Source organism: Corvus kubaryi, unplaced genomic scaffold, assembly GCF_017639235.1.
Source record: "Corvus kubaryi isolate FWS band 111438036 unplaced genomic scaffold, C.kubaryi_AGA036_p1.0 37300, whole genome shotgun sequence".
Classification (NCBI taxonomy): domain Eukaryota; kingdom Metazoa; phylum Chordata; class Aves; order Passeriformes; family Corvidae; genus Corvus; species Corvus kubaryi.
The window spans coordinates 962,306-989,345 of NW_024581093.1; the positions used below are offsets into that span (position 1 = coordinate 962,306).

Consider the following 27,040-nt stretch of genomic DNA (forward strand, 5'->3'; position numbering starts at 1 on the left):
CGGCCCAGCGGCGGGATGGGCGGCACCGATTGGCGGGGCTTTGGGGTGGGCGTGGCTTTGGGGTGGGCGGGGCTTAGCAGCGGGCACGGTGGCGCGCCCCGGAGCGGCGGCCAGAGCGGCGGCGGCCATGGCGGTGTGCGCACGGCTGTGCGGCGTCGGGCCGGCCCGCGGCTGCCGCCGGCGCGGCTCGGCGAGGGAGCAGCGCCGCGGGGCCGCCGACAGCGAGCCCGACACCGATACCGACCCCGAGGAAGCGGGCGGTGGCGGCGGCGTCGTCGTCGTCACGGAGGACGAGGAGGCGGCGGAACGCATTGAGGGCGGGCGGCCCTTGCCGCCTTCCGTCGAGGCCGGCCCGGCCGGGCGGGCCCCGCTGTCCCTGTTGGAGCTGCCCCCGGAGCTCCTGGTGCAGATCTTCGGCTCCCTGCCCGGTACCGACCTGCCCAGCCTGGCCCGAGTCTGCACCACTTTTCGCCGCATTCTCCGCACCGACACGATCTGGCGGCGGCGCTGCCGCGAAGGTACCGCCCGCCCGAGGGGATGCACGGTCCGGGGGTCCAAGGGCAGCAGCCTCGAGGATGCAGGAGGACACGGAGAGTGCGGGAGGGGATGGAGTGGGCATCCTGAAGGGCCGGGCTCCGTGGGTGCCGGGCAGAGCTGGGGTCTGGGGGTGCAGGCTGTGGGGCCGTGGCTCGCAGGGCTCCGCGTGTGCAGGGCGGAGAAGTGGGCACATTTCGGGTCCCCTGGGCACGGTCCCTTGGTGGTGGCACTTGACTTGTGGCAAAGGGCATTGAGTTGAGGTTGTCCCCCAGGGGTAGCTGAAAGGGAGGAGGGGGATGGCAGCAGGCCGGGGAAGATGATGCCTCCATGCAGCATGTCCTTGGGGGAATCCTGAGGATGGGGGGTTTCGGCAGCGAGGACAGGGAATGCTCAGCCCCTGCAGCAGGGAAGAAAGGGGTGCCCTTGGGATTCCTGGAGCCGTGGAGACACGGGGGATACACCGGGGGCAGGGAGCCTTCTGGGTCCTGTGGTGCACGGAGGAGGCCAGGGACATCCTTTGGGGAATCATAAGGCCAGGTGTGGAGAGGTTCCAGGTTCGCGTGTGCATTTTCCAGGGATCATCTGGTGCAAGGATGCTGTGCTGCAGTAATGTGAAGGCCTGGGAGGTGCTTTTTCCTCAGCTGTGCTCTATGAGGCTGCAGTTCTCCCTCGTTACTCCTCATCCTCGTCCTCCCACCGTTGTGGCTCTCTGTCCTCTGTTATTTCAGTCCTGTCCCACCTCCCAAGGTCTGCCTTGCTGTGCTCATCCTCTTTCCAAACGCTGCCATCCTGCCAGGTGCTGTTGCTGCCAGCACATGAAGTCATGTGTATTTCCCTGTTTGCTTTCTGTTTTTAATACCAGTGAGGGCACAGGGATGAAAGATTTGGGTATGTCAGTGGCTGCCTGCTGTGGGATCTGTTGGAATGCCTGAAGCCTTGCAGGAATGAATTCGTGCCTCTATCAGCACTATCCAAGAACCTTTGGACAACACAAAAACTGCACCTGGAAAATGTAAACCAAAGCATTCTGATTTCATAGTTCAGCATTGTCCCAATAATTTAACACTGGTTGTAGGAGACAGGCTAATGAAATGGTGTTAATTCCTTCCTTACACTCCTCTAGTGACTTAGAGCCCTCATGGATGTTTGTGTGTTTGATGAATGGTTTGCAAAACTTGACTGATTAATTATTTTAATAGGTTATGATCCTGGCAAGATGTGTATATAGAAATATATGTCACTTTTTAACTATAGGCACGGTTGACTTATAAAAGAGCCACTAAATTAGGCCTGGTGGGGAAATGCATTTATTTATCTAATTCATGTCTGCTCCTCAGATTTTCTTTTCAGTAGATAAAGCAGTGTTCAAAAGCTCAGCTGAAATTCAAGGAAATGAAGCAAACAGTGGAATTTTTATGGCTAAAACTAACCTGGACAGGAAGGGAAGGTATCAAGACTACACTTTTGTCTATGGCCCTTAGCTAACTACCAGGTGAGAGGTGCATAAACCAAATTTTGATGCTTTTTGCATGTAATTTCTCCTGCTTCCCAACATATCCATTTCAAGGAGTGTCAGAGAGCAGCTTGATGGCTGCTGGTGTGGCTGAGGAGGCTCCTGTACCAAAGGCTGGTGCCCAAGCCGTGCTGAACAGATAAGGGGCAGTTCCTGGCCAGCAAACTTCCTACAGTGGTGAAACTGAGCCTGAATCTTTTAACCAGCCCTGGTTTTCCAAACAGTTCCTCAGCTGGATTTCTCACGCTGTTTGTGGTGCTTTGCATTGCTCTGCTGTGGTAGGAGTGGAACTTTGAGTAGTTGTACACACGAGGATAAAATTAGGCAATATTTTATGGGTAAACATCAGGTGTTGGTAAATAAATACACATTTAAAACTTAAAATACTCTGTGCTGTGTTTCTGCACAGCCATGCACTGGGGGCTGTGTGATAGTCAAACATAAAATGTCATCACTTTTTGTAATCTTTGCCAAAACCAAACCAATTCTCATCTCTAGTCAGTGCTTAAGTGTGTGTTTGTATTGCCTGAGCCGTGTGGTGAGGCTGCATGTCCTAAAAACAGAACAAGAACACATATGCCTTGCTGGTTTATTTGCTCTGAGGCCTCCTGATGCTCATGGAATCACAGAATATCTTGAGTTGGAAGGGATCCATGAGGATCATCCAAATCCAGCACGATGTTCCAGAAGTAACTGGGAAACTTCAGCTTGGTGTCAGCTGCATGTGCAAAACTACTTCTGTTTTTAGGAATGCACAGCAGTGCAGAGGCAGGAAAGAATCCTGAAATTCATCAGAACAGACAGAAGCTGCTCTGGGAGAAGCTGTTGTTGCAGTGCTTTGTTTTGGCCATTTTTCCCTTCTCCTTGGACAAGAGCAGCGCTGGATGTGAGGAGCAGCCTGGCTGTGTCCCAAGTTGGATGGGGCCCTCGGTCCATGCAGTGTTGATGTCTTGCTCTGCCCTGCTCTGGGCCAGCTCAGCTGTAGATTAGTCTGAAAACATGCTGTGATTATTCCAAGTGTCCAGAGGACTTGTCTGCCTGAAAGTGGAGTGGCTTTTGCTGCTGGTGGAGGACTGGGAGAGCGCTGGGATGAAGCAGGGGGAATTGTGTAGCACTGACACGACTGTCAGAGCTGTTGTCCTTTTATCATTGCAACTGTTTGGGGTAAACAATGTCTCTGGATCGCTTCCTTGGCAAGGAGAGGGTTGCAGTCACTTCCATGTTTTCTATAAATAGGAGATTGCTGATCTCTGCAGCAGGAGCAGAATTAAAGCTCGTGTCACCCTGGCTGGTGGCCTGACCTACCTTGATTAACACCTTATAGTCCATTTTTAATCTTTAATTTCTTTTCTCTTAAACCAGAACAGGGCGAGTGCAGCAGGGCACCTGGGAACAGACCAGTAATGCAGAATAACCAGCTCTAGAGCTTGGAAGAAAAGGCTTTTGTTTGTGAAAACAGCCTCCAGCAGCTTTTGGGCCTGCTGCAAAATGTCAGCCAAGGTGCTGAAGTTTCTGACCTTCAGGTTGTATGGAAAGAGGTGCCTGTGGAGAAGAGTGGGGAAAAAAGGCTGGGAAATGTGGTTTGTACACTCAGTGAGGAGACTCTTGGGTGGGGTTCAGCTCTTACAAGACTCCAGGGAATCCATGCAGGAGTTTGATGCACAAAAGCTGCCACACCAGGAGCCATTTCTTGCAGTGCTGTGCCCTTGTAAAGGTGGAGGTGATTTTCATAAGTCACAAGGCTCCAAGCTCCCTTTGTGTGAGGTGAAAGCATTGTGCAGTGTGTCAGTCTGTGGCTTTTCTTCATCTCTGATGACCTTTTCTGGCCTTTAAGCTACAACCTGGCAGTGGTTTGCTGTTCCTCACTGCTCAGGCAGGTGCTCAGCACTCTCAGCCACCCTTCAGAGTCTCAGACCTGTCTGCAAGCTGCACATCTTCTGCTCTAGGGTTTCCACAAATACTTGCATTTGTTGCAGAACAAATCTCCCTTTCCTCCATGGTAACTCCAAGCTTTCCCCTGGGAGAAGTGTTTGGGAGAGGACTGGGTGTGTTTTAATCTGATTGCTCAGCCTTTGGAAACAAGAAGCCAGTTCCAAATTTGTCCACCTGGTATTTCAGAGGTGCTAACCTGAGAATCTCCCATTTTTGTGGTAGCTGGAATAATCCGGTGAGTTTTTATCCTCTCTGTTCTGTGTCCAGCCTTGTGAATATGCATTTATCCAGGGATAATTGGAGGATTTGATTAGCCAGGACACAGTGGGAGTTCAGTAATGGTGAAGGGGATCGAGCTCTGCCAGACATCCTCATTTCCTCAAAACTGTGGATGTGCACACACAGCTTCCAGCAGCTCCCTGGCATTGCTGTGCTGGGAGAGGCAGCAGAAAAGCAGGAATTGGGGCTTTGATGTGAGCACAGGGGTTCTTCCCAACCTGGGGTGGAAGAACCTTGCTTGTTTTTAAACTCCTGCATGGGCCACGCAGGGTGGGGGTGACAGAGCTTCTTTTGGGGGAGGGACAGGGAATGTGAGGCTTGGAAGTGGGAGCAGGGCAAGGAATAAATGCCACTTGGAGAAGTATTAGTGCAGCTCATGCCTAGATGGAGACTGCTTTTCCAAGTCCTTTAAATTCCCGTGCATGTGACCATGGAAACAGCAGCGTGTCCCTGTGTTTGGGAAATCAGCACTCCTTATAAACCCACTCCAGCAGCCTTTCCAGCTGGTCAGTGGGAACTTGGAAAAACCAATTTCCATCCTTGCTTTGGGAGCAGGATTAAGTAGCCATTTTCTAAGGGTGTGAATTTCGGTGACTATTAACTCCTTAAAATAAAAATACTTAACTCAGTGAGCTATTGCACTGAGATACATTTCCTTAAAATAGATTTAATTGCACTGAAGTGGAATTTTCCAGGAAGCTTGAGCTCTTCAGATCTTTCTTGGAAAGGGATTTCAGTTCTCTGTAAAGAAAACCTTACCAGTTTTCTTTTTCTCTCATTATCTTGAAGCTCTACTTGCTGTTAATTTATGTCCCTCTTGCCTTCTGGGTTAAAAAGAGATGGCCTTTCTTGCTTATGATGTTTGGAGGGGTGTTGTTTTTCGGCACTGTGAGCCAAGAGATTGATTTTTCCCATAAAATGGCCATCGTGGTGTGAACAGCTGGTTCAGGAGAGCTGCAGTAATGCACTTGTGGAGCTCAGCCATCACTGTGGCATTTTCACTCTCTGTAGTTGTTTGCTGACCAAAACAGGGTAAGAATTAGTTATAAAATGAGTGTTAAAGCACATTAAGATGAAATTATTTTTTTCTTGATAATACTTTCTTGTAGGACTTGGATATCTAATGACAAATAACGTGTAGCAATATACAAATCCTAAATTTTTGTGTTATTTAAAGGAAATTGTTATTTGAATCTTTCCAGGGAAGGTTTTAATTACAACCACTTTAATAATGGTTTGACTTTCATAAAATTTCACTGCAGGTTATCAGGAGCTCTTGCATGAAGCTTTGACATCAAATGCCTTCCCACCCTGCTATTTGGAGGTAGCTGCTGGTGGTGGATCTCCCATGGCACTCACTTGAGTGATTTATGGATTAGGGAGAAGGCTTTGGGAAAAATCAGCCCCTTCTGTGTGAAGAGAGTGTGTCACTCTTGGTGCTGTTAGAGATTCCATTTGGGCAGAATCCTCCCTTTCCCATGCAGTATAAATCCCTTCCCTGCCTGACTTCAACCTGCCTGCAGTGGGAAGGGCTCATCTCACCCATCCTGGGGCCAGGTGAGTGTTTGTTTACATGGACAAGAGTTGCCTGTTCCCAAACCACGCTGTTCCTGCCCTCTTCCAAAGACTTTCCAGTCAGCTGGGGACATTCCACGCTGTTCCCTGCATCCCTGTGATGTGTTTACCCACCACATTCTCACTGACAGAGCAGTGCTGGAGAGCCTGGAAGGCTCTGGCAGGGTGGGGCTGCATTCCCAGGCTCCCGTGGAGCTCTGGTTTCATGGATCTGCAGGACACAGCTGGCACAGACCCAGCAGTAAGTGGTTTGTTTGTGCTGGGCTGTTCTTCCTGCGAGCTCAGCTCGTCTGCCCTCTCCTAATTGTGCTTCCTCAGCCCACCTTGGGATTGAGCTCTGAACCCTCAGAGCTTCCTCTGGCTTTGCCTACAGAAGTCAGCAGGAATTCTGCCGCTGCCCTTGGTGGTTTTTGACGAAGGGCAGCGTTTGTTGTGCCTTGTGCCCCTCTCACCTTTGCTGCCCTCACCACCGCTTAGGCGGAGCGATGTGTGTGGGACGGGTGTTCCCTGGAGACAGGCTGACAATAAACCCTCTGAGTGCTTTCTCATCATGTGCTTGTGTTTATAGACACAAGGAGGCTGAATTCATTCAGGGAAACTCCTGCTTTTCTCATCTTTGGAACCTGAATGCTCTCCTGCAGCAGGTTTCCAGCATTAGGTGGTGCTTCACAGCCACAGTTGGTAATTCAAGGATGCTCAGCTGAGGATCAGTTTCATATTTAACGGCTTGATGAGGGTCTGCAGAGATACAGTTTTGTGTCAAATAGCTGGCAGATGTTTGTGCTGCTGAGGAAAGCGGCTGTTTGATCTGTGCTGTTGATGTCTTTGATGTCAAGGAGGGCACTTTCCACTGCTGAGATCTATCGGGGTCACTGCAGCAGGGTGGCATTGTCACTGCTGATTTTTTTGGGATCTCCCTACTCTCATTTCCTCCCTCTGCTCTTCTGAAGATTTCTGGCATTGAGACATTAGTACTTGGCTTTTATTACTTTTGAAGTTTCTTAGAAGTTCGATGTTGACTTCCTGAAAATGAAAGGAGAGAATCTCATTTTCTGCTTCAAAGCTGCTCCGAGATCTCCGACTCCCTTTGTTTTCGGGGCTTCTGGGAGCAATCAAAGGCATCTGCCTGTACAACAGCCCCCTCTCAATCTGATCTGCTTTCAAGTGTAACCATATTTGTGCATGCTGGGGCCTGTTTTATGTCTCCATTTCATTCTTTTTCTAATCTGTGACCTTTCCTTTAGGATCCTAATAAGCAGTTTTCCCTGTCGGGTACCTCAGTGGGAGTAGATAATTGCTCTGCACAGCAGTGATTTGCTGGAAACAGGCACACAATCCCAGCTGGAATGGGGATGTCTCCCACATTTCACACTCTTCCTGGCTGAGGTGTGAGCAGCTGTGAGTTTGCTGGGTGTGTTTGTGCCTTATGGTGTGTTTGTTGCAGACATTGCTTGTGAAATGTCTTGGAATCTTCCACAAAATCACATCCGGTTTTTAAAGCAAAAATAAGGTTCTTGGTCTACTCTGGCAGCTTCAAGAATGCACCTGATCAGATCTCAGTAGCTGCTACCAAGACTCTGGGTGCAAACCTGTTTGTGCCAGAGTTGACCCTTTTTTCCATGTTGTTGCAGAGTATGGAGTGTGTGAAAACCTGAGGAAGCTGGAGATCACAGGAGTGTCCTGTCGAGATGTTTACGCCAAACGTAAGTGGTAAACCCAATCCAAATCTTGCTTAATACCCGTTTTTAGAGCATAGAAGTGTTGAATATTTATTGAACTTTGATGGCAGAAGTTTTTCAGACTGATTTGCAGGGGTTTCATTGGGAAGTTGACATGTTTGGAGTTTTATTTCATACCAAGCAGATGCCAAGAGTTGGGATTTCTGTGCCTCCCAATCCTTTGGTGGGAAAAGAGCATGGAATTTAATTTTTTAATGAAGTATATTGGGGGTTTTTCCTCCTGTTTTGCCACTTTCAGATTTTGCTAAGGAGCTAACAGATATTTTTTCTAAGCCTTGATCTCAGTGAAAGGAAATGGCTATAGGAGAGTGGAAAAGGGATGAGCATTCCCTGAAGGAGGAGAGCCTGGCAGGAGCTGTCAGTGTGTTTTGGGAATGTCTGTGGGGGTGGCACCCTTTAGAATCTTGAAGCAGCAGTGACCTCAAGTACTGATCTTAAAGCCGGGAAGAAGAACAGGTAGAAGGGGTTTAATCCCATCCTTAATAGACTTGCTGAGCATCCACAGGAAAATTACTTCATCACCTGATATCTGTCTTTCCCTATTCTATACTACACTAGGGATGGAGCTGCCTAATTCTCCTGGCTGGGAGGGCTGAGTGATGCTGGGCCAGCACACGGATGTCCCCAGAGAAGTCCCATTAACCTTTAATTCTTATTTAATCCCATATCTCTGTGTGGCACTGATGTGGTGACAGCTACACAGCACACACCAGGTCAGATGTTAGCTCTTCATTGCCACTTTTAAGTGGGACAGCATCTCTTCATGACCTGCAGTCCTTTTTACTACGTAACTTCCATGGCTCAGAGATACTAAAGTGATACTTGGTGCTTTTTATGCACAAGCTGTGGGTAAAAATGGCCCTCCTGGCTCAGGACAGTGGTGACTCTCTAGCCCGGTATTTCCCAGCCATGGCTGTGGGCAGGAAGGCCGAGGAGAGAGCAACCCTATGGGATATTTTCCTAAACGTTCCCACTGTTTGCAGGTTTCCAGAGTGTAATCAGTTCGTTTATTTAATAACCTGCAATAGATCTGTCTCACTCTGTTTCCACGAGTAGTTTTCAAACCCATGGCATCCATTAGCAGAGAGTCACACTTGGTGTGTGAGAACCACCCCTGTGATGGTCTTTCCTGCACTTCTGTGTGAGGTCTGTGCCCGTATCCATCCAGCAATCCCAACCAGTGATGGTTGCTCCAGAGTGGGAATGCTTGGCAGCCGTTCTGGCTTTCAGGATGCGCCATCTCAGCTCCTCTGCTCAGATGCAGAACTTTGCCCTGTGCCAGGAGCAGTTTCCTGGTGGTGTCACCCCATTTTCTCTACTGTCCCACAAACCTCTTTAATTGCAGAGGAGTTAATTTGGGATTACTGCATGGACTTTTCTGTTCACTGAGTGTGCTTCTGTGAGAAATGGTGGGGCAAAATGGGAACTGAGCTCATTGCCTGAAAGCAGAACTAATCCAAGGCCTGGGCTGCTGTCCGTGGACTTACTTGGTCTTCTTGAGGCAGCAGTGCAGAGTTTGAGGAAGGACTTTGATTCCACTTGGAATTCACTGGATGCCATTTGTAAATGATGTCTGTGGGAATCTGGAACACGTCCTGTGTGAGAAATCCTGCTCACACGAGACCGGGGGTGACGGAACCAACTGGAAGCAAAGTCAAGGAGAGAGCTGGACTTCCCTGCGTGGTTGTCCCAGATCCATGGAACTGTTTGCTGGTCCCAGTGGAGCAGAGTTTGCTGGCACTCACCCTGCTCTGTCTGTTCAGGTATAAACCCACGGGTGAAGTCGGGGCGTTTTATGAAAATCCTGCCCGACTACGAGCACATGGAGTACAGAGATGTTTACACCTGCCGTACGTACCCCGCTGCTGCTGCTGCTTCCTGCACCCAGCACGCCTGGGATGCTGCATGGAGTGTGCCCTGGCTTGGAGCAAAGGATTGGGGATGACCTTGGGACAGCAGGGAGGTGCCACCAGTTGTGGCTGGTGTGTGTTAGAGGAGCGCTGTGACCCTGCGGGGTGACAGCGTGAGCAGGGCAGGCACTCAGGGGTGTTGGTCTTTTTTTGAGGTGCTTTTTTGAGGATCTCTCCTCACAGAACAGGAGCACTCACTCTGCTCGTTGGGAATTGCACCTTTCTGAGAGGGAAGAATTCTGATACCCTGGTGAGGCCTCCCAAAAGCAACTCTGGACTGGCAAAGAGCTTTGTCGTGATCCAAGTGAGCCACAGTCAAATCCACAGCCCTCTCCAGTGCAAAATGCTGAGTGTTCCCATAGTAATTCCCTCCCTGCACACTGAATGCTTTTAAGCACCATCTGTCTCTAGGAAATGTTCTGCTAATGTTTTAAAGATTGTGATTTGCCTTCCTCATTTTGGATAACCTTTTTTTTCCCCTCCTCGTGTTGTGTTGAGGGAGGAACAGTTAAACCCTTGGAGTTTAGTGTTCAGCAGGAGTTGAGGGGGAAGAAGGACTGATTAGTTTACATCAGTTAAGGAAGCCAGGAGTGTTTGGTGTTTATTTGGAGGGGGTGTTGAGCTGTCTCTGATGCTCCTTTGGGTCTGCAGAGTTTGGCAGACTCAGTTACTAACTCACTGCTGCTTGGGAATGGAGTTTATCACACACATTAATGAGGGAGTGGATGCTGCAGAATCCCCTGTGCTGAGGGAAGCAACCGAGCAGGGGCCATGCTGGGAAGGTGAGGACTTTAATGTGAGTCAGGACAGACCAGCAGCACGGCTACAGCAGGAACTGGGACAAAAATTTGGGGTTTGGCAGCCTGGGGTGCCTGTCAACACCAACTGTGTTCTGGGGCTGGATGGGAAGGGGAAGCAAATCCAAGCTGCAAGATGGATTCCTTTGGAGATTGGATGTTTGCTCCAAGCATGCTGTTTGTGGGGGCTCTTAAATGACATTTACTGCTGTTCCCTCAGTTATTACTTCTTTAGCTGTAGGCCCAAACTTCTGATGTGCCCCTTTTCTCTTGGGCTGTGTTGTGTCCTTGGGGAGAAGCTTGGACAGTTGGACTCGATGATCTTAGAGGTCTTTTCCAACCTGAATGATTCCGTGGTTCTGAGCCCATGTGGTTTAAGAAGCAATGGCCCATTTCCCCTTTTTCCCTTCCTGTGTTGTCAGGATTTTCCATGGAAGTCTTCCCTAATTCCTGTTCCTGCAGTGTCACCCAGGTGAGCTCAGATTGCTTTCCCCAGGGGTTTAAGCTCACCTGGATTACTCTGAGCTCTCTCTATGAGCAGTTCAGGCATCACCAACCTGAGCACTGCTTCCATTATTCCAGCTCAATTTGCTTATAGAGACCTTCCTGCATCCCAGGAGTCTGGGAGAATTGCAGTGGTTTGGGTTTTTCCTACTCAGAATCTTCCCCAGGCAGCCTTTTCTTGGTGGGAGTTTGGCATTCCCTGCTTTTCCAAGCCCATCCCCAGCTGGATTCAAGCCCCCTTCCCATCTGAAGGGTGTGCAGGGCTCCTTGTGGAACGTGGGGAATATTCAGGCTGGGTGAAGGTTGTACTGGAGCATCCCGTGGATGTGGTTTTGCTCCATTTGGCAGGAGGTGGACTCAGAAATTTGGATAGGCAAGAGGCTTCTCCAGGACTGAGCACAGGCAGTGGAAAACCTTGGAGAAAGACCCGAGTGCTGTTTTCTTTCGAGGAGCAGGAAGGGAAACAACTGTCAGATTCATCCTGTCTCCTACCAGGAAGAGCCAGAGCTGGAATTCATCAGGTTTTCCCTGCAATTAATATTAGCTGCTGTTTTGCTGGAGCTCAGAGACAGCCCAGGCTTGAAAACTGAGCTGTGTTTTGAGACTTGTTTGGGCCCTTGGCCAAGTACCAGCATTCTCCCCCGTAGCTTCTGGAAATGAATGGGATTTTTTTCTTTGGTCTCCTGTGTCCAGAAATCAGCCCTAGTTCCTGAAATTGCTCCCAGCAGGAGCTGGGCTAGGAGGAACATCCTCATCCCCCTTGGATAGCTTTGTTTTCTGTCCTAAAAAATAGTAATACATTAAAAAAAGCTGGGTTTTATCAGCTCTGTGGCAGACAGGGTGGAAGGCAGACTGTGGTGGGTGGAGCAGCTCATGCCATTAATTAATGTGTAATTACTGAGCTGGGAGTGGGGTTTGCCTGCTTGCCTTAGTGCAAGTCTCAGTCTGAAATTGTTTATTGCCCAGGGAAAAGGCTCCTCCAGGCCAGTTGGCAGCAGCTCTGGACTTCCCTCCCTGCTGTCCTAAACTCCTGTGGAAGTTCTTGCTTTGGTGGGATAAAAAAACTTCTGCAGCTCTTGCTGTCTGAAGTAATTAATGAAACAAAGCTGCTGGAACAGCTGCACTGAAACACAATTCTTCTTTTAAATTGATGCAAACCCAAAGCTATTATTTAAGCCAGTCCTGGAAGTTAAAATGGGTTCTTGTGGCCTTCTGAGTTGGCTGTGGACATCTCTAAGGCAAGTGAAATACCTTCTTCATGGAAATAACATGCATGCTGCTGTTCCTGCCCAAAATGCCAGGCTCTGTAATGCCTTCTTGTGAAGGTTACTGATCCTGGGAGGAAATCAGATGGACCGAAGGAAATTAGATGGACAAGAGGAATGGCTGTGTGAGGACTGGAGGCAGGTCCCATCTCTAAGCTGTCCTCACAACAGCGGGTTTAAGATCATTCTGTAAAAGCCCTTTCCTCCTGATTGCTGAAAATACTCCTCTGTTTAGGTGGGCTTGGAGGGACACCTGGCTCTGAGACAAGAAACAGAGAAGCCTCAACTGCTACAGTAGATTTTGAGTGGGTTTTGGAAGCAGCTTTTGGGCACTGCTGAGGTGTGGCTGCTTCTGTAGAAGTTTTAAGGCCGTGACTGAGCTGGCCTCACCACCAGATTCCCAAGCTGGAGTGACCCATGTGCTTTGCCCCTGCTCCCAGTGGCTGTTTCTAAGGATGCTTAACTCTGGAGCCAAGTTTGTCTACACAAGGCAGTGAAATGCTTTCAAAATATTCAAATTTCCTTGTTCCTTCCTGCCTTCCTGCCCTTCCCTATTTTCTGTTGCTTTGCAGTGTGAAGCATCGAGTGTGTTTTTTGTAACTGGAGGTGGCAGATGCTTCTATTTGTTTTTAGCTCTGGTTATATCGTGTGATTTGTATTATTGGGACTGTGTTGCAAAACTTTCCCGGGAATTCCTGCTGAGGTAGGTGGTTCTGCCCTTCCACAGGGCCAGGAGCAAAGAATATAAATGTGTGTGAGCTTGGGCGAGGCCTCAGCTCAGAACTTCCTGGCTGGGCTTGGACACAACCACTTTTCCCAAGTCAATGCAGTTGTGGGTGCTATTGGTCAGCGCTGTGTGCAACCTGGGAGCAGGCTTTTCATTCCCAAAATCCCAATTCCTTCTTCTGGATGTACTCACTTGAGTGTGTCTCCCTGTTCCCCAGTGCTGCACCGCTACCGGCACATCCTGGGATTGTGGCAGCCGGATATCGGGCCCTACGGGGGACTGCTGAACGTGGTGGTGAGTGAGTACCTCATCCTGGGGCTTCTGAGGGCTGAGGGGGGTTTTTCCCACACTTTCCACCCTTGGCAACCGTTCCCAGACCATTAAGAAGTCTGAACAGTCAGCCCTCAAGTGAGTGATATGGACGCGGAGGGTGCTCCTTGGTTCTTCCTTGGTTTGTCTTAGGTTGGACATCAGGAGGAATTTCTTCACAGGAAAGGTTGTTAAACATAGGACTGGGCTGCTCAGGGAGGTGGTGGGATCCCCATCCCTGGAGTGCACGTGGCACTCATTGCTCTGGGTGGGGATTGCTCACAGGTTGGACTCGATGGTCTTGGAGCTCTCTTCCAGCCTGAATGGTTCTGGGATTCTTTTTATCATCACCACCTTTCTGCAGACAGTTCTTTTATTTTTCAGCTCTGTGCCAAACAGAGCCCCAGGAGCAGGTAGAAAACATGATCAGTGTTTGAGGGAAAGGCTTGATTTAGAGTTTGACACTGATATTCCGGTGGCTGGCACAGGAATCTGTTCACTTCATTTTCTTTGCCTGCAGCTGAACTTTTTGCAAAGGGCTTTGCAGTTGTGTGGTTGGCAAACCTTTACACCAGCTCTAAGACTCGTGCATCAGATGTAGAGTGACACTGGTGACAAGATGTGTGGAGTCTGGCAGCTCTGGTGCTGCTGGGAGAGCAGTTAATGAACAATGTTAGACTGAGCTGGTGAGAGCTGAGCCAGGAGTTTGCCTGGAGCCCTTGTTCTCTGCACCAAGGTTCAATAACTGCCAGGTTGAAGCGGAACAAATCACGAGGCCTTTGCATTTTGCAAGATTCTGTTCCATGAACTGGTGTAAGAGGGCACCCAACTGCATCAATACTTCCACTGTCACCTTATAAAGACTTTGTGGCACTGCTCTGCCTTCATCTCAGATCCCTCTGTTTGGAGAATATCCTGCCTCTGGAATTGCAGAGACTATGGGGAAGGATTCTGTTAGGTGTGCAGGAAGGGGGCTGGCACTTGTGCCTCTTAGGAGAGGAGAGTGTTGCTTCCTGTGTTCTCTGAGTAATAAAGCCAAATAATTCCTCATCCAAAAGGCAGGGATAATCATGGGAAGCAGAATTCATCTGCTGGAATATCTGCAAGCAGGAGCTCTCAAACCAATTAGAGCCTGACTTGCTGTGTGGTCTCTCCCTCTGGATCCTGCGCTCCAGGCAAGTCATTTGCAACAATAAAGGCCTGAGCTTTTTCCAGTGGTGCAGGAAGCCTTGTAAAAAAGCCCTCTTCACCCAGGGAGTGCTGGGAGTGCATATGGTCTGGGTTAATGGCTGGAAAGCTGTTTGGGAATGCAGCAAACTGTTCTGCAGCTCCTGCCCTGGGCCAGAAGAGGCCTCAGAGTTTGCTGCAGACTCACAAGGAATCATGCAGGGCTGATCCCGTGCGCTTTGTGTCCTGTCCCTCTGCAGGTAGATGGTTTGTTCATCATTGGCTGGATGTACCTGCCGCCTCATGACCCTCACGTGGATGATCCCATGAGATTCAAACCCCTCTTCAGGATCCATCTGATGGAGAGGAAATGTGCCACGGTGGAGTGCATGTATGGTCACAAGGGACCTCATAATGGCCACATCCAGGTGAGCTCCTCTGCCTCCCTCAGCATTGTGTGTGCACTTCGGCTCTGGGAATGGATTCCTCAAAAAGCTGTGAGGATTTTATTTAAGAGCTGTGGCTTTCACCACCCTGCTGTGTGTGTGGGCGCCAGCTTTACGCTCATTATGTGTCTGACAGGTTGTGTGGGCTGTTCCCTGCTCTGAATTTGTTCCCTGGCAGTGGCACAGGCAGGCTGTTGTGCTGTTTTCCATTGGGCTGGAGCATGGTGGGAGCACCAGGATCTGGGGAAAGGATGTGTAAACTGGCCTTGGGCAGCTGGTGAGTGTGCCCAGGCAGACACAGACCTGTTCTGCAGCTCTCTCCACAGTGAGACCTTGAGAAGGTGATGCAGCATCCACTGGATGCTTTAAAAAGCTTCCTGACAGGCTGTTTGTTTTTCTTTAAAGGAGGAAGCTCAAATAGGGAAGCAGCTTAAAACTATTACTTTCATTAGAGTGCATTGAGGTTTTATTGCTTTTATTTCTCTGTTCTGTAGCTGCTGCACTCGGTAGCACTGAAGGATTTCTGTGTTGTAGCAAATCCAGTAATGTTTGTTTTGTAAAGCACTTGCTGTGAGCAGTCTTGGCTACGTCATCCAAAGCATCTCTGAACAGGGCTGTAACCTGTTCAATTCTCCTCCATGGTAACCACAGATTGTAAAGAAGGACGAGTTCTCCACCAAGTGCAACCAGACGGATCACCACCGGATGTCAGGGGGGAGGCAGGAGGTGAGTGCTCTGCCAGGGCTCCACACTGAGGCTCTTTGTGTGTCCCCTTCCTGAGGAGCAGCTCTCAGCTGCTGTTGGGGTCTGGGAGGTGCCCTTCTGCCTTCTGATTTCTGTGTGACTGAGCAGATATGAAACCCCAGGCTGTGAGCTTTTGGCTGATGTCCTGTTTCAGGCAGCTTTCTGTGTCAAGGTGCTCTTTGAGTCCCAGCACCTTCCTCCTGTTTTGGTAGCAGACCTGTCCAGAGAGGGTCAGCAGCACATCTTGGACATCAGCAACACTCCAGGCACTGATCTCTGTATAATTAAGATCTTTCAAACACAGTGAGCACCAGCTGCATTTGGATACCTGCTGGTCAGCGAGGCACCTTCCCACTGCTTGCCTTGCTCGAGGGATTAAAAGCTTCATTTGGTTGTTTCTCCTGTGTCTGTCAGCTCTACCCAGCAAGGCAGATTCCTGAGTGAAATACCTGTGTTTAAATGCAGGTATAAATGTCAGGATGAATACCTTTGCCAGGTACTGCTGTTTGCTTCCAGCTGGTTCCACGTGACAAATCTGATATTTGAGCTGCTTCTGAGGAATGCTGTAAAATGTCTGTCTGCTAATGGGAAACAGCTGGGTGAAAGGTTTAGTGAAGTGTTTTCTGGTGCTGGAGCAGATGAGAAATGCTTTAATACTTTCAAAGCACCACGTTAAGTGTGCGTGGCATTATGGTAATTGGAGGATCTGGCTTGGGAAGATAAAGGAGGCAGGTTTGGAATATCACTTGGCAGGCTGCTATCTCAGTGTAAGCTGTTATCACACCAACTCCTGGCAGGGTATTAACTTGTCAGAGCTGGAGTTGGGGTACTTCAGGAGATGCTTTCAAAGTACCCTTTGGATTTAGATGCATCAGAATTAAATCAGCAGGTTTTAACCTCCTAAACCCTCAGTGCTTTTCAAAAGCTTTTTCTTTTATGTTGAACATGTCGGGACAGGGCACAGGAGTCAGCTTGTGGGCACACAAATGAGTTACTGTGAGGGAAAGAGTAGATGAGCTACTCTGCAGTAACAGGCTGTGCTTTTGCTTTTATTCTGAAGGGTTGTATTGGTTCTACCTGGGATTTCTTTGAAGGGAAGCCTGTTGATGGTGTGACCACTGGCAGTTACCATAATCACTGTTTGTTAACCATATTTCCAAGCCAACACGTGCTTGTTCCCAAATCCAGCCACGTTTCCCTGTCTTTGGCAGAGGGTGTGCCCTGTCTGTGGCTCTGCCAGTGAAATGTGTTGCCACAGAGTCACACAGTGAAGTCATCTTGGGGCGATGTCCTCATCCTCCCCCTTTTCTCCTCGTGCTGCAGGAATTCCGGACGTGGCTGAGGGAGGAGTGGGGTCGGACTCTGGAAGACATCTTCCACGAACACATGCAAGAGCTCATCCTGATGAAGTTCATCTACACCAGCCAATATGAGTAAGGGCTGCTACAACCTCACAAGCATTTCTCCCCAAGACAGGGGTTTTCCATGGGCTTCCACAGCCAGAGGAATGCTGTGTCTCTGCAGTGCTTTCCAGCTGTACAGGGAGATGAGGTGGAACGACAGCAGTAGGAGTAGGATTCCAAGTTCTACACAATAACTGTGCACAGGAAGGTGCTTTTGAGTCGTTTAACTGTGTTTAATTTGAAGACAGAGCAAATGTGATGCCAAGGAGTGTCTGGTTATTATCCATATTAATCAGTGTGCTCTGTAGGGCAGGAATCAGAGTCCCTGAGAAATTGGGGATTGTAACCATCTCTCCAGGTTTCTATTAGCAGCCACCTCGGTGTAGCAGATGTTTAAATATGCTTCACTCTCAGGTTCTCTGGGAATCTCGAGGACTGAGGAGGTTTCTTTGCTGCAGGAATCTCCTGGTGTGCTCACAAGGATGGTGGGGAGAGAAGTGCAGGGAGGGAGGAAATGCTTGCAGAGCTCTAAAGCAAATCCATTCAGCTTGTTGGCATTGCTGAATACACAGATCCTGCCTGTCTTGACAGCATCCCCAAGCTGCTGGAGGAGCAGAATGCAATCCCATTGCTGATGGGGAGGGGTTTTTTTCTTGACTTCTCTGACGTTTTTCTCTTGCACAGCAACTGCCTGACGTACCGGCGCATCTACCTCCCCCCCAGCAGCCCCGACGACCTCATCCAGCCAGGCCTCTTCAAAGGCACCTACGGCAGCCACGGGCTGGAGATTGTCATGCTGAGCTTTCATGGGAAGAAAGCCAAGGGCACCAAGATCACTGTGAGTGCATTTTCCTTTCTCTCAGGTGCTTGTGAAAGTGTTCTCAGTGCCGTGGATGCACAGGAGAGATTTCTGTCTGGGAGTTGGCAGCCCAAACCCTGCTCCCTGTGGGGATTGGTGGCATTGGGTGAATCTCAGCACATGCAGAGTAGCCAGAACCTGCTCTGCAAAGTTTCTCCTGGTTCCCCCTTCCTTTCCTCCCCCTTCCAGCTGCTTTCTGTGAACAGCTGGTAGCAGGTCTCTGGAGATCCTCTGTGTGTGTCTGAAGAGCAGGTACCAAATGTTGGCAGCTCTTCACTGAAGTCAGGCTGGGGAGCTCCTTCCTCCCCACGGGGGAGGGATTCTGGTGAAGTGCAGCTACAGCTTTGACTTTCTTTCACCCTTGCAAGTACAGCTTTAGATTTAAAGTTCTGTTTCTAGGAAGGGGAAAGCAGAGATGTCAGAGGACAGCAAACAAGGTCCAAGCAGGTTTTTTTTCTTTGTTGCCAGCTTGGTGACTGTAGAATAGAGTGAACTATTAACAAATGAGGTGATGGCTCTGTACCACCTGGTGTGTGCAGCCGTGCTGTTCCTTCCTGCCCTAGGGAGATCCCAACATCCCAGCTGGACAGCAGACTGTGGAGATAGACCTGGCACATCCTCTGCGGCTGCCTGACATCGAGAACCTGCGAGACTTCAGCGAGCTCTCCCGTATTGTGCTGGAGGTCCAGGAGCAGGTCCGGCGGGAGGAGCAGGAGCGGGAGCAGCGGCAGGAGGAAGAGGAGCATTCCCAGCAGGCTGCCTCCCAGCCTGCCAGTCCCCTGGGAGGAGAAGGTGCTGAGGGGGAAGAGACTGCAGCTGGGGCAGAGGGGACGACCCAGGACAAGGCACCAGCTTCCCAGCCCTTCGTGCTGCCCATGGGAGTGATATCGAGGAACGAGGATTATCCCCGGACCTGCCGGATCTGGTAACTGGTGGTTTTATGGCCCAGTCACTTTTTGAAAGGGAAGGGGGAATCTTGGAGGTGTGTCCTGTATTTGTGTGCCCTTTGCCTGCCTGTGGATCTCCCAGCCCCTTGGGCTCTGATTTCATGGAATGCTGGGATGGTTTGGGTTGAAAGGGACCTAAAAGCCCATCCTGTTCCACCCCCACCCTGGACAGGGACACCTTCCACTATCCCAGGTTTCTCCAAGTCCCATCCAACCTGGCCTTGAACACTTCCAGGGATGGGGAGTTCACAACCTCTCTGGTTCCTGCCTCTGCTGCCCAATTTCCCATGCTTTGGTTTGTTCCCTCTCTCACCACACTGTCACCTGCCATCCCACTTCCTTGCTGGATTTACTTCTGAAGCTGGCACCTCTCCTGAATTCCACACACACATCCATTTTTTTGGTGTGTTTTATGTCCCAGAGCTGCCCAGCTCACATATTTAGAACTGTTCAAGCTGCTTCCCATTCCCATGTGTGTCATTCATGTTCCTTGGCTGTGGGAACACAGTGCTCTCTCCCACCTTTCCCTGGCCTCTGGTGCCGTGGGGCAGCCCTGGCAGGTGCTGAGTACCCCAAGCAGGAGGTGCAGGCATGCAGAGAGCTGTGTTCAATGGGAGCTGGAGTTGGTGAAGCAGCACACTAAATGAAGTGTGGAAAAGGAGCCCTAAAGCTGCGGCTTAGGCAGGTGACCTTCAGCCAAACATCTGTGCTCATGGAAAAACCTACCCAGAGCTGGTTAATCCCAGAAGGCTCCTGCTGTCACAGCTGAGTTGTTTGGATAAAACCCTGCTCCACCTGCTGCTTGCTCAGAGCTTTGACTGACCTTTATTCCTCCTCAGATCCTGGTAGATTTTTTTCTGCTTTTTAGATTTTCCTCTCCCTTCCCTTAGGTTTTGCCACTCTGGTCATGCTCTCAACGTGCCTTTGCTTTCCTGGGAGGATTGATCCTGTGCTGATCCTTGAGTTGCACAAGTTAATCTCAGATGGGTTAGGGGGCTGAACTACTGAAAAACCCAGCTTTGGTGTGCAGGTGCTAATTAGGATAACCCAAAGCAGCAACCTGCAAGTAGCAATGAGGAGTTTCTTGTCTTAAAAACCGAGTGTAAAACTCGCTATTCTGTCACACCCGGCTTCATCAAGACTGGCTTCATCAGAGTTTTGTGCTGATTTCTTTGGATTAAATACTGGGTGATTCTGGTTGTTCTCACACCTCTTTTTATCCCCTTGCAGTTTTTACGGGACGGGGCTCATCGCTGGCCACGGCTTCACCAGCCCCGAGCGGACGCCGGGGGTGTTCGTCCTGTTCGACGACGACCGCTTTGGCTTCATCTGGCTGGAGCTCAAATCCTTCAGCCTCTACAGCCGCATCAAGGTCTCCTTCCAGAACGCCCAAGCGCCTTCCCGGGAGGCCTTTGATGAGATGCTCAAGAACATTCAGTCCCTGGCTACTTGATGAGTGGTTGGTGATGGACAGGGCTCGGGGTGGCAAAGGCTGCTGCGCTCCCCAGCCGGGGCTGGGCTGGGGAGTCCTCGCTCTTGGTACCTCTGGATAAAAGCATGCACTTTGAATAAAGCCTTTTTACCCCAAATGTACACACATCCCAGTTCAGACATCCATGACTGCCCTTTTCCTCTGTGCTGCTCCACGCTGCTTCCCAGCAGTCCTTGTTCCCCAGTCTGGGCTTTTTAGAGCTGAAGGGATCCTGCAGAGGAAGGAACAGACCTTCCTTAGTGCAAAAAAAGAGTATATTGGGACAAAACCAACACCTGGTCAGAGCTGGGCAGAGGAACAGGCAGTGACAAAGCACATCCTCCTCTCCAGAAACTTTTCTGTGGGTGCAGCGTTGCCAGGAGAGGCTGGTGTGATAGCTGCGTCCTTGGCTTGGTAATTGGAGTATGTGGTTTCCTCTGGAGAGCTCCCTCAGCAAGGGCAGGATGAGAGTGCTCAGCATTGTCCTGGTTTCTGGAGCTGGATGGATGTGCTGTCCCTGGAGCTGCAGGTCTGGGTGTCTCCCTGAGCACAGAGATGATTCTTTCTCCTTGCAGGAGCTGGCTGTGGCACTGGAACTGGGTGTAAACTGCAGAAGCTCTGATGTGTTCAGACTGGTTTGTACCTGGAAGGTTTTCTCAGATCTTGTGAAGTGGGTCTGAAAATGGAAAGGAAGGAGCAAAAAAGAAACCCAGCTGTGAGATGACCCCAGCTGGGCAGCAGAAGGTGCCACATGTGTGACCCACAGGTGTCATTCCTGTTCAGGATGCCCTTTGGAGTCCAAAGGAGTGACAAGGGATTGTCCTCCTATTGTGTGGCTCGTTCTGGCTCCTGGAATGGTGGGTGCTGCTGGGTGGGTGCTGCTGCCCCACTCACAGGGCCCTTCTCTCCCTTTCTAGTTTCACTTGTTTCATCCCAGGTGATTTTGTGGCAGATCTGAGCTCTGCTGGGAATTGTGTGCTGCAGGAGAGGAAGCAGATTCCCTCTAGACTGTGCTGTGCAGGAAAATCCTGGCCAGTGCTCATCTCCAGGCTGTGAGCTGTGCTATAAACCAGCAGCACTAACACAACCCTTTGTTGCAGCTGCTCTCTGGCTGTGAGGACAAACTCCAGGTCCCTTCTCTTCTCCCCTCATCAGTGTCTAACAAACCCCTGCCTTTACATCTCTGCAGTTTTAGGTCTTTAAATGTGTCTGTACCTGTGCTGGGAGGTTTCAGGCCCCTTCTGTGGAGAAGTTTTCAGTCCCTGCCTGGTTCCAGTGCCTGTGAGCAGCTTTTATTCTCACTCTCACAAGGGCTTTTTTGCCATTTCTGGCACATGAGGTCTCTGAGCTGTGTGAGAACCCAGGTTCCAGCAGGGATGCTGAGCAGCAGCTCATGTCACTCACAGGATTAATTCCTGTCTCTCTGAACAGAGTTCTCCAAACTTCTGGGAATTTGAAGGTGATGTAGGGCACTTTTTGCTGTGTTTCCTGCAGGTTTGTGAGGAGTGGAAAGCCTGCCTCAGTGGTGGGGGTGAGGAGCTGTTAGAGGCTTGGTGAATAAGCTGTGAAAAGTAGGTTGGCTGTGAGCAGCCTGTAGGGGTTTTCCTGGCAGAGGGAAGAGCCAGTTTGGATCACACAGGGCTGGGGAGAGAGGGAGTGACTGCTCCCTGTGCCTTGGTGAGTGGGCAGAGAGGTGACCTGGAGCTGAAATTGGGCATCTCAGCCTTCTGCTGCAGCTGCTGAGCTCTGTGCACAGCTTGTGCCTGATTTGCAGACTGAGGTTTCCAGCTTGGTGCAGGTTCCTGGGACAACTGAAGATGTTCAGAGCTGGGTTAATGGTTGGGCTCGATCTCAGAGGTCTTTTCCAGCCTGAATGATTCTATGTTTAGGGCTTTATTTGGTGTCTCAGTGGCCTGTTTATCTTGGAGTTTGCCATTAGGCAATCTCTTGTCTGCCTTGTGTTCTCCCTCACAGCCCAAAGGGATGGGAGATGTCCCCTTGGGCAGCTGTTCCCATTGCATGTCCCTACAACCAGCTCTTCTTCAGCTGGATCCATAGCTCTGATTGCAGATTCCTCCTCCCCACTTCAATATCCCTACCAAAAAAAAATCAAAATCCTGAAATTTTACGTTACTGACTTGAGAATTTTTGCTTTTAGCTTTTAAATTACGATTCACATTTTTTAAATGGAGATTAAAATCCAGATTGCATTGATTGCCCTGCAAGTGCTTGGCCTGAGGCTTGAGTCGCTCTCCCAAGTACCGACCTGTCTGTAGCCTCTGTCCTTTGTCACCTGGGCAAGGTGTCACCTGTTTGCTCTTGGCACAGGTTGTGCATCTGCTCTTCTCCAGGCTTCTTGTCCCTTCTGCCAAGGGTCTCTTGAAGGCCAGACCTGCTTGGCTGGCTGGAGAGAAGGGCTTTGGTGGAAGTTGATTCCCTGTGGGAATTTTTCCCAGCTCTGCCTTGCCCCTGTAGTGGCATCTTTTTATTTATAACTTACCTGGCTGGCCTCAAAACGTCAGGATAATTCCTGATTAAAGGGAAAACTGCTGGTACCCCCTGGCGTTGTTCTGTCTGGAGCAAAGGAAATAGCAAGTTTTGTATTAATATTCCTCCTCTGATGCCTTTTCTCACCTGCTGCTGCTCCAAGCCTGGCAGGCTTTAGTGGCATTTCAGAAGAAAATCCCCTCTGATTCGGCTGAGGGTGAGGAAAGCTGTGGAGATGGATTTGGGAATGCTGGGGGTGCTCCTGTGCCAGTTCCTTTGTGCCTGGCTCTGTCAGTGCTTCCACAGCAAAGCAGGGTAACACGGAGTTAAAACTCCCAGCCCTGCAATCTTTGGGAAAGGGGAGACAGATTTAGGAGCAGGCAGTTTGGATCTGATCCCCCGTGGCCAGGGGGATGCTCCTGCTTTCCCCAGTCCTGCTTTTCCTCACAGGAAGTGGTGCTGACAGGACAGGGCTTTGCTGTGCTTGCTCGTGTTTGGTACAGGCTGTTCCACCCCCTGCCCAGCACTGCATACCCCATGGCTTTCCCAAATCCCGGTTCTCCAGCCCCCTGGGATCTTTCTGGGAGCTGTTGACAGGGATAATGTGTGCTGGGGCCCTGCAGATGGTGATCAATCTCTGCTGCCGACGTCTCCTCGTCCTGTTGGCTCTGCAGGAAATCTTGGGGACAATTGGCTGGATTTCTTCATCCCAGATGGGTGGAAAGTGCTGGCGAGGATGGAAAACAACTTGTCAGGGGTAGGAATACTCTTGGCAGGAGCCTTTTGGATTAAACAAAGCCTTTGCAGGGAGGTTGCAGAGTCCCAATGGCCACTGCAAGACCTGGGGCTGAATTTTGGCTCAGGGACAAGAAGTGACTGGTTCATGTGCTGGGTTCTGCTCCTCCATCAGAACACATGGGTTTGGCCAGCTGGAAAAGAGGAACATCAAAGCTCCAGTTTGTTTGCCTTGGGCCTGATTTGAGAGCTGTGAACATGCTGTGCTTAGGCCTGGTGGTTGTGGGAGACTCTTCCCTCCACGGGGATTTGTCAGGCTGGGTTTTACTAAGGATGGGGAAAAAGGATGGAATTGTTTGTGGATTTGGGTGTCAGCTTCTCTGTGGAGTGAACAGCAGTGCTGCTGTTGGAGGGCGGTTCCTTAGGAAATGTGTACTGGGGAGAAAGGGAATTCCTGTGCCTGGAGCTGTCAGCTCCCAGGAAAAGCCCCAACTGCAGCTGGCTCAGTGTTTACTTTTCAACAAGGATGACTTTTTCTTGCTTTTTATTAATTTAAACCTAGTGGAACTCGATGGGAGTGTTGGCTGTTGTGTGGAAATGGGTTGTTTAGGCTCGACTTGCTAGTTTAGGGAATGGTAATGTGTTAACTCTGTCTTGTAGCTGGCTGCTCACGTGGCCAATAATCCTCTGTGATGTTCAGCTGCCAAAGGCTCGTGCTGCCCTTCCCAGTGGAACAGTGAATTTTTTGGGATGTGGAGTGGAAGATAGAGGTACTAAACTGTGAGTGCCACTGACCTTTGGGTGCTTTGTGTGCTGAATTAAAATGTGTGATTCTGGTTTTTTGTTTGGATTGCAATATTTGGAACTTTTGAGGCAAAGAGCACTTGGCTCGACCGTGTTCATTAGCTTAATTAAAGCAATCTGCACTTTTGTTTTGTCATTGATTACTCCCCTTTCCCTGTTCCCACGTGTATTTTGCACTCACCACTTTAACATGACACTAATGGATTGATCTGGGCATTTCCTGTAGGTTTTGAGTGTGGATAAGTCTCGATAAAGTATTAAAAGTGAAGGTGAAAGATAAATCCCTGCTTTGTACAGAGGGCAGTGGGAGGAAACCACTGGACATCCACCACCACAGATATCCATGTGGAACATGAGCAGTTGTAGTTTAAACACCTCAGCTGCCCAGTCTGCTCCCCTGCCCAAGGGCTGGGGCTTTGCCTGTCCTGTTCTTGGTGGCTCTGAGAGGAACAGGGTGTATAAAATCAGCACCTGGCCTCCTTCACCCCGGGTTTTGGAAAGCTGAGCAAGCCCTGTGTGTTACTTTTACACCTGATCATTGTTACCCAAGGAGCCTTTTCCAATTTCAAATAATAAAAAGCAAAGTTTTGTGAACTTACTTCTGTTTGCTTCTTTTTTTTCCCCCCCTTGTCCCAAAGGAAAATGCTGGGCCAGTTCCTCCCTCCTGACGTGCAGCTGCCTGTCTTCCGTCGTGGGACAGGAATTAATTTTCCCTTGTTTGGGTACTTGGTGAGCAGTGCTGATTTCCTGAAGATGTGAGACACACCCCCCACACCTCATGCTGTAAAATCCCAATTCTTCCCCTATCCCTATTTTCTGTTCTCTCCTCCTCCATCTCCCCTGGGGTGCCCGTGGTGCCCTGCTCCCTCACACTGCAGGTTTGGGGGGGCAGAACTGACACCCTGAGCCCTGACAAAGCCTCTCTGCTCTCCCAGGCCCAGCTTTCTCTGTCTGAAAGGAAGCATGAGGTAATCCTGGATTTTTTTATTTTTTCCCATTCTTCCTTCCACTTGGTCTGAAAGGGATCGGCTGGCACTGACCCAGCATGAGGGTGAGGAGAGGGAGGCAGCGTGATGGTGTCATCCCCCTTCTCTGTGGGGTCACACTGGGAGTTGTCTGCATTCCCTGCACTTGAAATCCACACCCACGCCAGCTCTGCACTGCTTTTCCAAGTGATGCTGTGGAAATGGGACAACTTGTGGCATGAGCTCGGCTGCCACCAAGGAGCTTTTCCTCCTCCTGCTGCAGATCCTGTGCCAGCCCCGTGCTCCCTGTCCTGCCTTTCCTGGAGGGAATGTCGTGCTTCAAGTTCTGCAGCCCAGTTCTGCTGGTGAGTTCCTTGGCAGCTGATTCTTTTCGAGAACAAACCCTGGCTGGGGAGCACTGAACTCCCCAAGTTCAGGCACGAACTGCTAATTTGGAAGTGGCTCTGCTTTAGTGCGGGTGGTTAATCCAGGCTGGAGGGCTCTGTTACAGCTGCCCAGTGCCGTCCTCTGAATGTCTGGCATCTTCCATTTCCCCTCTTTTATGTATTTTTATACACCAATGCCTTCCCCTCATCACATGCCTTGATTTTGTGGTGCTGCAGGCCTGTTGGCAAGGGAAGAGTAAAACACAACAAGTGCAGTAACTCCTGCTGTATGTTTGGCTTGGAGGAGCACGAATGTGGTTTCTCAAGAGGCAGTGTTGCTGAATCCCAGCCACAGGCACCTCCCAAGTGCTGGATTGGGAGCCTCCCTCTCCTTCCAAGGAAGCTGGAGGTGTGAAGGATCACTGCAGGGCTGAGCTCCTTTGCTGTAACCCCTGGCCAAGGAGTGAGGAGTTCCCTGGGACCTGGCAGAGATGTTCTGGGCAGGTGGGTTCCTCCTCCCAGCTCAGTGGTGGATAAAGAGATTTTGCCATCTGCTGGGGGTCAGCTCCTGACTGTCACGGCCTTTATGGGCTGTTCATGTGCAACAGGGTAAGAGTTGTCCCTGGAGGTGTTGGCTCAGGAGCTGAGGCCATGCAGGGGTGAATTATTCCCTCTCTGACAGGACAGACACGTCCTACACAGGTTTGGGGACATAATCTGTGCTGGGTCTTGGTCTCTGCTCTCGGGAATGTCTCTGCTCCACCAGAGAGGCCACAACATTCCTGCACAGCATTCCTCCTCCTTCCTACCTGGCTTGTTCCTAAAACCCACAAGGCTTTTGCTTCCAGACAGGAAGGAAGGTGGCTCTCCATTCTTAGAGCCACAAATATGAGCCTGAAATCACTTCCCAGTGTGAGCCCAGCCCTGGCAGCAGCCGGAGCCTTTCCTTGGGGTAAGGATGGGGTGTGACAGCTTCGGGCTCTGCCATTCCCTCTGCCTTTCTACCCACCTTGCTCCGTGATCCAAGGGCTGCATTTCCCAATTCCCAAGACTTCAGGAGACACCTGAACAGGAGGAAAGTTGGGCTGTCCACTCTGTCTCTGCATCATCCCAGCGCCTTGCCTGGAGGAGGGTGAGCAAACTGTGGGCTGTGTGTTCTGCTCATCCCGATTCCCAGCAGGAACTTGCTTTTTTCCTCCTCTTCCCAGTGGAGGCGGTTAATTAATGGCTAATTAAAGCCTTCTGAGCTCCCTCTGTAGTTCCTTGGAGCTGTCACTCCTTTCCTTGCCCACTGCCATGTTCTTGTTGTCATTAAACCTCTGTGGGTGATGGGCTCTGCTCCTGGCTCCTGCTTTAATGTCACCTTGTCCCTTCAGAGCCCCCGTGGGCTTCCTCCCGTGGGCTTCCTCCCGTGGGATTCTCCCCGAGCAGCCGCTGCCGGGCGGGGCTGGGCGGCGCCGTGTCCGCCAGGGGGCGCCTGGAGACCGGACACGGACACTCGTGGGACCGGGATCGAATGGACACGGACATGGACATGGA

At 50.4% G+C, this 27,040-nt stretch overlaps 1 protein-coding gene across 4 annotated transcripts; it reads left to right on the top strand.

Moving 5' to 3' along the window:
- Positions 1-127: 127 nt before the first annotated feature.
- On the top strand, positions 128-24,748 carry FBXO31 (F-box protein 31). Of its 4 annotated transcripts, none has more exons than XM_042027061.1 (10): positions 128-518; positions 7,468-7,539; positions 9,339-9,425; positions 12,996-13,072; positions 14,515-14,682; positions 15,352-15,426; positions 16,768-16,877; positions 17,532-17,685; positions 18,270-18,631; positions 19,884-24,748. In XM_042027061.1, exons 1-10 carry the CDS (start codon positions 128-130, stop codon positions 20,104-20,106), a joined length of 1,719 nt encoding a protein of 572 aa, XP_041882995.1. In that variant the 3' UTR covers positions 20,107-24,748. The 4 variants fall into 4 exon arrangements, with proteins under 4 accessions (XP_041882995.1, XP_041882996.1, XP_041882997.1 ...); XM_042027063.1 differs by lacking the exon at positions 128-518 and adding an exon at positions 5,645-5,818; XM_042027062.1 differs by lacking the exon at positions 9,339-9,425.
- The last annotated feature ends 2,292 nt before the right edge of the window (positions 24,749-27,040 follow it).